At 48.1% G+C, this 12,155-nt stretch overlaps 1 protein-coding gene across 1 annotated transcript in view; it reads left to right on the top strand.

Annotated features, from left to right (window-relative positions):
* Positions 1-11,725, top strand: part of IQSEC3 (IQ motif and Sec7 domain ArfGEF 3) — a 100,832-nt gene extending 89,107 nt beyond the window's left edge. The window contains exons 7-14 of the mRNA XM_065643995.1: positions 591-757; positions 2,854-2,993; positions 3,863-3,988; positions 5,117-5,216; positions 7,301-7,462; positions 8,256-8,348; positions 9,008-9,051; positions 11,288-11,725. Coding sequence (XP_065500067.1) covers positions 591-757; positions 2,854-2,993; positions 3,863-3,988; positions 5,117-5,216; positions 7,301-7,462; positions 8,256-8,348; positions 9,008-9,051; positions 11,288-11,725 — 1,270 coding nt within the window. The remainder of the gene's footprint in view (positions 1-590; positions 758-2,853; positions 2,994-3,862; positions 3,989-5,116; positions 5,217-7,300; positions 7,463-8,255; positions 8,349-9,007; positions 9,052-11,287) is intronic.
* Positions 11,726-12,155: the final 430 nt, after the last annotated feature.

The following is a 12,155-nucleotide window of genomic DNA, read 5'->3' as shown; positions in this document are numbered from 1 at the left end:
AGCAGAGAGCACACCCAAGGCAGAAAAGATGCAGCAGCCATGAATTGAATAGCCAGGGACCTCCCTTCCAAAGAAGGTGATCATGGAGGGGCTACTGAAGCATGGAGTCCTCCGTGCCACTGCTACAGCAGAGCCATGACCTTGTCAGATGTTCAGTGGCATGAAGGGCACAAAGGGACAGACTGAGGCCAGTCCTGACATGTCTGCCAGCAAGGGACTCCCTGTTCATTGGTGACTCACAGGAAGAGCAGCACTGAGGCTTGCAGGAGTGCTGGGTTGCTCCCTTGGTGCATCCAGAGGAGTGCTTTGCCCTTCGCAAGGCAGGCTGGAGTAGGCACCTCCTATATTACCAGCCTGAGTAGTCGTCTCTAGTCCCACTGGCTCTTTTGGTTCCCGAGGACAAGAAGGCTGAAGTTTCAGTGCCCTGCTTCAGCCATTGGTGGGGAAATTTGCCTTCAGAGAGCAGTCAGTTCCTTTTCTTTAATGTGAGAGGTGGAGTGAATTAGATCCACTTGTGACGAAGCCATTGCCACTCTGGAGCAGAGGACTCCCATGTTCCGTGTTAAGTGTGTGCATCCCTTCTGCTGCAGCCAGAGGTACTGCATGTGTAACCCAGATGTGGTCCAGCAGTTTCACAACCCAGACACCATCTTCATCTTGGCCTTTGCAATCATTCTCCTCAACACGGACATGTACAGCCCCAACATCAAGCCTGACAGGAAGATGATGCTGGAGGACTTCATTCGCAATCTGAGAGGTGAGGGTCCTGCTTTGATTTTTTTTGCGCTCTTGCTGCTCTAAATTCTGCCTAAGTGAAGGCAGCAAAAATCTAGTGAAGCTGCTTTTTTTTTCAGGGCTGCTGCAGCTCCCTATGAGCCAGATATGGATGGTCCTTTGAGCTGTCTTCTAGGATACCGGGGAAGGGGAAAATCTAAGCTTTGTATTCTGCAAAAAGCTGTCCAGCCTTCTCAGAAACCAGCCATTTTCCTTGAGAAATGGTTTCATCTTTTAATAGATCTCACTGCTTGGAAGCAGTCCATTGTATTACATTTTCCTATTGTTCAGCTCCATCCTTCTTTGACCCTGCTGGATTGTGCTAAACAAGCCCTTCCCCTCCTTGCTGCTTTGAATATATGAACACATTTTCCTTCTACTCAGGCTAAATCTTCCCCTTCTTAATTGCTTGCCATTACTTATAGTGACTGTAAGCCTGACAGAGTTCATGCATACATTACCTCTTCACAATTTCTGATACATCAGTTCCCCAAATCAATTTTCTTGTGTTTTTCAAGGTCAGTCCTTCCCATCTTGGTAATAGGTTGCTAAAAGCACTTTTTCAAATGTGATCACAACATACTCATATATAGAGCCACTGCCTCCTCCTTATTTTCAGATCCGTTAATGCAGCTTAGTATTGTTTGGCCTTTTTGACATCATGTCTAGACAAATTCTTGTCTAATTTCCCAGCCATGTTCAATCCTAGGTCATCCTAAGTCAGCCATCTTCCAAGTGTCTCTTACTGCACATCTGCTATTCAAATGAAGCTCCCTCAAATTTTGCCAGTGTAAATCCCTGTCTAGATTTTGAACTGCTGTGAGTTCCTTTGACTTGTTTCTTTGTCCTGACTACTGTTCAGAAAGTGTCATCTCAGCCTCCCACACCTTCCCCAATTTGGTCATCCACTTCAGACTGGTATGATGTGACACTGAGACCCTCTTTCAAGTTATTTCCTGGGATACTGAATGGGGCTGATAACTGTCATCATCCCCTTTGGTATCGCAGCTGATAGCACTAACTCAAAAGGCTTTTTTATGTTAACTTACACTTAGGGGTACCTGAAAATCTGCCAGTTCACGTCACAATGAATTCAGCCAACACGAGGATCACTCACCTGCCGTGTGTAACACACCACAACTCACTAGAGCAAGTGAATGTCACGACATTACAGACAAGGGGAGGGAGTTCATTCCAGATTCACCTGAAGGACAATGCCCATGTCAGCAGCTTCACCAACCTGTGTTTGAAAAAAGATGGAGCATTCAGGCTACATTTGCAAGGACATGGATGAGGGAGCCATGAGATAACAATGCCTCCCCATTCCTCAGCAGTTCCTCACCTGCATCACTCAGGGTAGTACATCTCAGACTAGGGAGCTGGAGGGAAAGCAGAGAAAATCAATAAAATGACTGCAGGAATTCAGTTCAGAGGAAAGATTGGCAGTTTAATTTGTGGTGTTTGGCTCAGGGAAGGGTGAAAGAAAACTTTTCTGTCAGGCTCTGCAAGGGTCAGAAAGCAAAATTTGGAGAGTTATCTAAGGAGATGTAAAAGACGAAAGGGACAGGGCCAAGACAGAGATATCACAGACAGAGTAACAGGAAAGTATTACTCCTAGGAGACATGACAGAAGGAAAATTATGGAGGCCACCAAGCAAACAGGAGAGCTGATGCTTGCATTGGCAGGAGGAGCAGCTGGATCTCACCATAGATCTCCTCCACATTTAGCACTTTTGATGATATGAAATCAATGCAGGGGTTGCTGCTAAGTGGCCCAAGATATATGAGTGTGAAATTGTGGCTATAAAACCTTAAGGAACACATGGAAAGGAGCCACCATGCAGAGCAAAGGAATAATGAAATCTTCTGCATTGGCCTTAGAGATGTCAGTCTCTCCTCCTGGTGCATTAGCTGCTTTAGAGAAAGAAAGAAAACAGCCTAAAGTAAACTCTTGCTCTTTCCCTTCAGTCTTCCCGGCACTGCATTGTGCAGAGGTAGTAGTTGCTTGTCAGGGACCACCAGTTCTTCACTTTCCTTTTCTCCCTGCCCAGCCTGCCCAATATTTTCTGTGTTTATCAGGGGTGGACGACGGTGCTGACATCCCACGGGAGCTGGTGGTGGGGATCTATGAGAGGATCCAGCAGAAAGAGCTAAAATCCAATGAGGACCATGTGACTTATGTCACTAAAGTGGAGAAGTCCATAGTTGGAATGAAAACGGTGAGCACCCATAACCCCGCTGGCACACACTCACTCCTCTCACACACACCTCCCTCACTGGCCCTCTTTTCTGCCTTCTTCCTCTGTGCACCTACTCCTCTTCTGTAATACTTTCCTTGCTTGTCTTGATGAATTCACTCCTTTTTTTCCAAACACCTTTTTCCTTGCTGTCTCTTTCTTTCCTAATTTTGGGTGATGTCCTTGGCCAGAGTTTACAGTATCTGGTGCAGTAATTGTTTGCCCCAGAATCTCATTGCAGGTCCTGCCTACCAATGTAGGTCCTGCCTGCAAATGCTCCAACAATAGCCCTGCAGTGTTTCAAACTTTCAGGCCTTGTGAGGATGTAGGAAGCAGAAGGCAAACTGATAGAAGACAGTTTCACCCATCTATCTCTAATGAGTTCCCTGAGGATTGCTGCGGTTAAGAGACCCTCAAATGCAGAGACAGCTTCTTTAGCAGTAACGAATCTGTAATGCAAAAACATACATACTGTTTACACAAAATGAGCAGAATAATTTCTCAAAGCCCAGGATACCTGCAGATATCCAGCGGGGTGAGAGAGGATGAAAAGTCACCCAGTGACTGGAAGCCAGAGGTATATGAAGATAGGATGTGTGAGCAAGAGGGTTGCCTATAGCCTGTCATGCTCCTCTGATTTATCCAGATCACAAAGGCATAGCTCTCTCTGCTATTGCACCAACAGGAAAAGTGATGCTGGGGACTGGTGGTGAGAAGATGATTTCAGTGGGCAGAGTGGGCAGAATTGACTTGTGCTACTGTCACCAGGCAGGGTTGTGCTGACTGAGGGTGGGGGAGACCCACAGAGGCACCTCCCTCAGCCCCTGCATGCTCTTGTGGGTCTTCTTCAGGTTCTGTCTGTGCCCCATCGCCGACTGGTCTGCTGCAGCCGCTTGTATGAAGTGACTGATGTGAACAAAGTGCAGAAGCAGGCGGCTCACCAGAGGGAAGTTTTTCTCTTCAATGACCTGCTGGTGGTGAGTGTGTTCTGGCAATTAGGCACTGCAGTGATAAAACTTGCCCTGATTTCTATGAAGAAATCTAAAACGGTCCACAACATCCATTTCCCCCCTGTGCTAAAGACAGGCCATCTCCTGGTTCATCAACATTGTAAGACACAGCTCTGGATCCTTCACTGTTAAAAACCTACCAAATCTAAAACTCCTCTAACCCTTGAAAAAACAGTCGTATCGTGCAGTTATCCAAGCAATGTCACTGCTCTCTCTCATGCCTTTGCCAGCAGGGAGGTTCATTTCATGAAAGAGAGGTTCATTTTTTTGTCTGTTTGTACTATAGTAGACAGAGCCCTCCCGTGCACTTTAAATCTTTCCTGCTAGACACTTTTAAACCACTGCCTTCTAACATTGCAATGGCTGTAGGAGAGTAGGTATTACTGGAGCCCCAAATGTGCACAGTACTTTTAAAAGTGTACTGCCCCAGCAACCTTGCAACTGAGTTCAGACAGGTACCGGAGTGAGCAAAGGTACGCTGAGACTGGGAGGATGCCAAACAAGATGGAAGTTCTGCTGAATGTAATGGCAAAATGAAACTGTGGATGTTGAAAATGTTAGGCTAAAACCAAACCCTTTTGTAGGAGCAGAGGACAAGAAAGCTTTCCCCACTTTTTCCTCTGTAGCCATTTGTACAGTTGTGAACCTGGGGAGAGGTTCTGGTCCTTGCTATCCCTCTACTCCATGGGATAAATCAGGTCCATGAGAACCGGTGCTGAGGGAGCGAGGGCAGCGTAACATTCATATATGCTCTTGTTCCCAGCTCTCAGATATTTCTGACAGGCTTCCCTTCGCCTTTTGATCTGGCCATTGGTGAAGAGAATCACCCTTGCAAAGTCAGACATGTGGGCATCAAAAAGCCAGCACTCCTGGGGGACAGAGAGCTGAGTGGGCCCCAGGGCTATGCACAGAGAATTTCACAAGTGCAGCATGCCAGGCCGCTTTCTGGTAGAAGAGCCTGTCAGTCACCAAGTGTTACTCCCATGTACAAGTAACAGAGCTTCCAAAAAGCTTTTTTGCTTTGAGCAGGTCACATTTTTCTTTCCTTACTGTTCCCCAGCACCCTGCCAAATGATTCCTCTCTCCTTCCAACAGATCCTCAAGCTTTGCCCCAAGAAGAAAAGCTCCTCAACGTACACATTTTGCAAGTCAGTCGGCCTGCTAGGGATGCAGTTCCATCTCTTTGAGAATGAATGTAAGTCCATTGCTCCTTGATTGCCTGGAGGGTTAGCAGGAAAAAGGAGAAGGAGAGAGGAGGCTGTGTCACCCACTGTGAGTGTGCATCAGAAGAGGATTCCATCAGGGTTAAAAGTGGAGGGGAGAAAACTGAGGCTTGGTGCTGAGGACATCACTGTGCAGGTACAGTGTATTGAGAAGAGGCCCCTGGTACCTCTTGCTAAATCCGAGCTTCCATTTAAGCTCACTGAAGGATCTGGCTTGTCATGGTGGCAGAGAGAGCACTAGTGAGGAGGAATGAGGGAATCAATCCCCAGATAAATCTCACTGAGCTCTCAGGAACCAACTGCATGTGGAGAACCTCGGTGACAAAGCTGCTGCCGCCAGCTTTAGCCCTTCTCCCCTCATGCCCAAAGTCACAAGTCCCACCTCTACCTTTGACATTGATAAAGGCTCAGGTGCTCCTGCTGCCTCCCTGCACTGTGCCAGGCTGTGCTGAATGCTTCCCAAGACAGAAGCAGAGCCCTTGGAACAGCACCCACCAAAGCATGGCAAGAGGCCAGCCCTAGTCAGCCTGACCTTGATGGTCTGGGAATAGAGCCATGACGTGTCATGATTGAGGCTGGTTGTGCGGTGGAGAAGTTCCAGAAACAGGCAGGCTTCCTGCTGGCACAGGGAGAGGGGCTGCACAGCAGTCCCAGGCAAGCATGACTGATGCCCACTGGGGTTTTTGTCAGCATCTGCACAACATGCTGCAAGGAAGGAAGACTGTACCAGTACTGTGGCTATACTAAGTTTTTTACATCCTCCCTCTGCCCTGTTGGCAGCATGAGTCACTCTCTTAACACCTGACCCTCTGTAGCAGGCAGAGGCTTTCACATCCCTGTATGTACAGTCATTCATAACTGAGCATCCCTAGGAGGCACCATCAGAGCCAGGATCAGCTTTCAGGGGTATCGTGACTATCCCGGGAGTGCCCAAAGATCTTCTGGCAAAGGCATCCTGTTGTGTATCCCCTGCAAAACCAGAAAAGCAGGTGTCCTAAAGAGCTCATGATCTGAACAGATGAGACAGATACAGGGCGGGAAAAGGGGACTGGAACACAAACAAGGGGGAGCTGAGGACTGGCAGCAAATAGCAGTAAAGATTGATAAAGGAAGATGGTGGGAAAGGCAGGCAGATGCAGGACCAGTGAAGGAGAAAGCAGGACAGGGAGACACATTAAATGTGGGTAAAGGTGAGAGGGAAAAAGAAAAGGGATTGAAACCACTGGCCATTGAGCAAAAGGTAGAGAAAGTCCAGTCACAGGCATAGCAAGTTTTCTGCACACTCTTGTTCTCCTGCTTCCATTGGCTGAATCTCCAGCCACCACCTCTCTGCACTCAACCTGACCTTTAAAACATAAGGCCTTTTGTTGTGATATTTCCACTCTCTGGGCGTGTCCTTTTATTTACATCCCCATGTGTTTTGCCTGTTGGGGAGTACTAAGTGGAGACCTATAAACCATAGACACATAGAATGTCCTGGGTTGGAAGGGACCCACCAGGATTATGGAGTCCAACCCACATCTTTCTCTTTACTGTTCTCTCCGCACAGCACATCTCCCCACCCATGCTGTGCTAACACCCCTGCCATGTTCTCTGCTGATGAAAGTAGAGACTGGGGAGAAGTCCTGCCACTGTGGATGTTAATGGCTGTTCTGGCTTTGACTCCAGGAGCCCGCCTCTCATGCTGTATCTCCCACAGGAGAAGTGTTGTTGACCTCATATATACTGTTCAGAAGAGCTTTACAGTCCTACCTCTGTGCTCAGGTTCCCAGAGCCAACGTTGCACTAAGTGTACCTGCGCTAGAGTTTTCTGGTTTTGGCAGTGCTGTGGTGCTGGTGGCACTTGCCTTGCTGCTTCAGCTTGACCTATCTTCTGTTGCTTTGGAGGGCTGCAAGGCTGCAGGTTCCCACAGTTTGCAGTGTGACAAACTCTAGGTGTGCCATTCCTTCGGGCTCATGTTGGAAACTCTCTGTCCTGCAGAGGTACCAAAGCAGCCAACTACTCTAGCAAGAATGCCTAACGCTTCTTTATTTTGTTGACACATCTTCTTTACAGATTACCCCCATGGTATCACACTGGTGACTCCAGTTTCAGGCTCAGAGAAGAAACAGGTACTACACTTCTGTGCTCTGGGTGCTGAGGAAATGCAGAAGTTTGTGGAAGATCTGAAAGAGTCAATAGCAGAAGTGACAGAGCTGGAGCAGATACGAATTGAATGTAAGGGCCTCTAATACAATTCACACTCCAATGCCATCACACTGCCTTTGTGTACAAGGGAGAAAGGGTAAAGGAAATGGGTTCTTCAGGAACAACGGGAAAGAGAATGAGTAGCACAAGTCTGCACAGAGTTGTTCTTGTGTTCATTGACAGGGTGGAAAAAGCAGTCAGACTCTGTCACCACCTGCTAGCAGGAGAAATGGAAGAACTTAACTACTTATGATGCTTATGAAACAGGATGTGTTATACAGTGGCCTGAAATAGTGAAGCCAGAAGACTCTTCTCCATCTTGTACTCTTTTAACTATGCAGATATGATCTGTAGACATCTGGGAAGTACAGGACAGGTCTGGTAGCCTTAGCAGAGTTGTCCCTCACTCCAGGAATGTCTAGGGGACAAGCAGTCTGTACTGTGTCCCTCTGTGGCCTGTCTCACACAGATTAGATGTCCATGTAGCCTTTGGTGGCCTTTTGTGTATAAACTGATGAGCCAAAGTAGCTCAGCATCAGTGGTCCCCTCTTGTGCAGCAATAACCTATTCTGTATAAACGCAGGTCATACACAGAAGGTTGTATGGAGATATACAAGTTTCTCCACATGTCAAGTCCTCTCCATTTTCTGGTTTTGTTGTTTTTTTATTTTTTTTTCTTGGCTGTTCCTCTTTCCCTTCCTTCTTGTCACTCTCTTGTCATTTTCTTGCATTAATTCTCCGTGCTGACTTCCCATGTTGCTCCTTCAATACACTGGTGTCCTTCCCTCCATCCCTCATTCACTTCTGTATGTCTGTCTTGCAGGGGAGCTGGAGAAACAGCAAGGGGCAAAGACTCTCTCATTAAGGACCAATGGAGCCCAGATGGAACTGCAGTCTAAGCAAGGCTCTCCAACAGGTAAGAGGACACCCAACTTCTCTTGGTCAAGGAGTGCTGCCTTTTCAAATGTGTTCTCACTGATTCCTGTGAGAATAACTGCGAAAAGAAATGATCAGTTTTGTATCCTTTAGCCTTGGGCGAATAGTGGAAATATGAGAACATATGCACTCTTCAAATACTCTAGAAGAGCCATTAAAGTCTCATTACCTGGTCTGTAGCTGTAACATCTAGCAAAGAGACATTACTGGTGGAGCATAGGTAGCTGCTAGAGAACCTGTCCCAGTTTTTCTTCCCTGAACTGACACAAAACAGTAACTGCACCATCACCTTCCTCCAGCCTCTTCACCAACACTTTGGACCAGCCTCTTTGCATGGAAGGCTTTGTGTCCATTCGTGCCTTGGCTTGCATGCCAGCAAAAATTAAGTGCAGAGATGAGTGACTACCAACTCACTAGAATGGCACTGAGATCAGGACCTAAGGACAGGACCTCAAAGGGGCCTCCCTCTACTCCACTAAGCAGCTATCAGGTTGCAAGAGGGCCTGGATTTCTTCTTGCATTCGAGAGTCTTGTTTGGCCCTGTGCCTCTCCCTTTAGCTCTCCAGGCCACAATATGAGGGCCAGCTCTTGACCAGAGGTACAGACCACCTAAGTGAGATCTTTTGGTTTTTTTCAAAGGCAAGAAGGATTTGGGAGAGAAAGTCTCGGACAGCACAGTGGAGGTAAGTAGAGTGCAGAGCAGCTGAGGTAAGTAATTTTCTCTCACTTCAGCTCTTCTCACATTCTCTGTTGTTTCTTTTCTCAGGTTTTAATCAATGCCTCCCCAGCCAGACTGACAATTTTACCAATTTCCAGAGATACAATTAAAAGTTACTGCTAGGACGGGTAATACAACTTTCAAATCCAAACTAAACTTCAAAGCATTTTCAATCCGTTTTTATAACTGTAACATCCCTCATGGACCAAGCTCCCAAACGCTGTAGACTAACCCACGCCACTGCTTACGGGGAGACTGAGAACCCCACTAAAGACTTCCCTGACATGCTAACTCCATGCAGCATCACATGCAAGTTCCCCGCAGCCCAGCTTTCCTGCAAAATCTCTGCAGCTCTGTCTCTCCATCTCCCCTTGAAGGGGACTGAGCATGGCCTTTATATACCAGAGACTTTCCCTAGAGCTTCACCTTCCTAGGTAGGGAGCTTGGCTGTCCTGTATATGTCTGTCTTTGCAGGGATGTCTAGCATCCAGTGGGTTGCCTGTTTCTTCACAGACACCCATACTCCCACTGCCTATGGGGAAACAGGAAAATGTGATCTTCACACCGAAAAATCTTATCTACTACTTCCTACTCTCTCCCTGTCTGGAATATCTCCATTGCCCTGAATTTGCCCTTTTCCAGGATAGTTCTTTCCCCTCTTGTCATAGTATATTTACTTTGAAGAGTTCAGCTTCTCTGTGGGGAGTGGGTGCTGCTTCTTTTCCCTGAAGAGCACCCCATTTCCCTACAGACACCCCTTTCCTGGGGAAGGTGCCTCTCCCAGCCAATTTGCTATTCTTGTTGGGAGGAGAGTTTCCTTGCGGAGAATGGCTTCCATGTATCCTAACGCCATTAGCACTTTGAGGCCCAGCAACCTGTTTTTCCTAGGGGATGTCCCACTGCCTGAATAAATATCGATACAATATTATGTCCTGCTGTGCAGTGAGCCTGAGCAGCCTCCATGCTTGAGCAGGGACAGACAGCTCATCCTTGTTCCAGCATGGTGGGAAGCTTGGCCACTCCACCGCTCCTCCTTCCCAGTTGCTGGCACTGCTGCCCAACATGCCAGACCATCAGGGCACGCCCACTGTCCCATCTGCCCATCTGTACCCCTGCTTAGCTGGAAGCACCATGCCAGTCTGCAAGCATTTGTTTCCTACCCAGGGTTCATCACTTGACCGACATTCTGTTTTGAGCCGGCCACTTTGGGGTCTCCATCAGTTCATGTCCATGCCAGGAGGAGCTGTAACTTCATCCACCATTTGGGAAGCACCATTTTCGTGCCGTGCTTCCCTGCTAGGGACCTCCAGTCCAGGCCAGCTCCTCCTTTTCAAACTGGACTCAGTGAGCTCCCTTATTTGACTCCATTATCAGCATCTCTCTGTGGGGACCCTGATGACCTCCTGCTTCCCTTCCCCTTTCAGCTGCCCAAGTAATACTCTGCCAGCAGAGGAGCATTTCCATTTCTTTGAGATATCTGATCTGCTGCCATTTCATCATGAATTTCTTTTATCATTGTATGAGCTAGACAAGCATTTTTTCTTTCTTTCTTTTTTCTTTTCTTTTTTTTAAATCATTGCCTTTCACTGACAAACCATCAAATGGATCAGAGGGAGCTGCCTTTTGCTAGAGTATATCAGATTTCTGCTTTTTCCTTTGTAAACAGATTAGCCAGTCATGTGGTGTACCTTCCTACTCAGAGAGGCAGGGAGCTGGGAAAGGCTTGAGTCTCTCTGTCTCTCTCTATCTCAGATTCAGCTACCGTCATTTTGCTGAAACATACAACCTCGATTATCTGAAACCTTGCTGTCTGGTTCCCCTCTCCTTTTTGCTGGTGGGGACAAGGGCATGACCTCCCAGGTCTGTTCATTACCATGAGAATTCACGGACGCCTCCACTTGTAGAGTTGACTTGCGTTCCCTGTGCTGTTTGGATAATCAAAGTTGCTCTGCATTTGGGAACGCCGGCCTTGCTACCTTTGACATGTTGGAAAGGACAGGGGCATTTAGGCCTAGATGGGGATGATGGGACCATTAGGGGGGACTGTGCAGCCAGGGGTTGTTCCCGTTCTGTTTTTTTTTTTGTGGGGAGGTGTTTAATGCACGTGAGGCTGGCTGGTGGCGGGGGTTCAGGGCAGCCAGTAGCAGCAGATGGGAAAAGTCTTGTAACATTTAATGCTTCTTTGGCTGTTTCTAAACTAGGTGTCAATTCACAACAGGCTTCAAACGTACCAGCACAACTCCGCCCTGGGGCCCGAGAGTGGAATGCAGCCCAGCATGCATCTTAACATGCCACGGGAGCGGCTGGAGACAGCACTGGTGCCCTCGCACCCCGCCTCAGCAGGGACACTTGTACAGTGTCAGCAGATTGTCAAAGTCATTGTCTTGGACAAGCCGTGCCTCGCTCGAATGGAGCCGGCCCTCAACCAGACTCTGACACGCTACGTCACCTCCGATTCCTGCACCTCCACCCCCTGGCGCGGTGTGGGCAGTGGGCTCTCCGGGACCCCCATGAAGCTGGTCCATCAGCCTCCCCTCCCACCTCCACCACCCCCTTACAACCACCCCCACCAGTATTGTCCCCCCAGCTCCCTGCTTCAGAGGCGCAGGTACTCCAGTGGCTCACGCAGCCTCGTGTAGCCACACCACCAGCACCAAAACAGCACAGACTTCCCTGCTTCCCTTCCCCACGACCTCCCGGGGACCCTTTCTGCCTACAGAGATCTAGTTTGTGAATTATTTTTTAGTAAAAGAAGAAGAAAAAAAAAAAAAAAAAAGCTGACTGACCTAACTCTTACCCTGTCTCCCCTCAAGATTATGCTAATTGTGAGGAGCCATCTGTAGAAACTGCCAGCCTACATGCCCACACATCCTCACACCCTGCCAGCCCTGCTGGCCTCCCGTGCTCGTGTCGTCCCCTGTAGCACTTTGCTGCCCTGTTCCTGAGAGGCTTGATGACCTGCTGCTTTATAGGCACCGTGTCTTCCGTTTGCTATTCCTCAGCCTCCTTCCCTGCCTTGCATTTACCTGGCCATAGGTTTGTACCCATCTCAAAACTTCGCCAGCCTCG

Source organism: Caloenas nicobarica, chromosome 1 (assembly GCF_036013445.1).
Source record: "Caloenas nicobarica isolate bCalNic1 chromosome 1, bCalNic1.hap1, whole genome shotgun sequence".
Lineage (NCBI taxonomy): Eukaryota > Metazoa > Chordata > Aves > Columbiformes > Columbidae > Caloenas > Caloenas nicobarica.
Note: the sequence above shows the minus strand (reverse complement) of the source record. Positions and strands in the feature narration are given on the sequence as shown.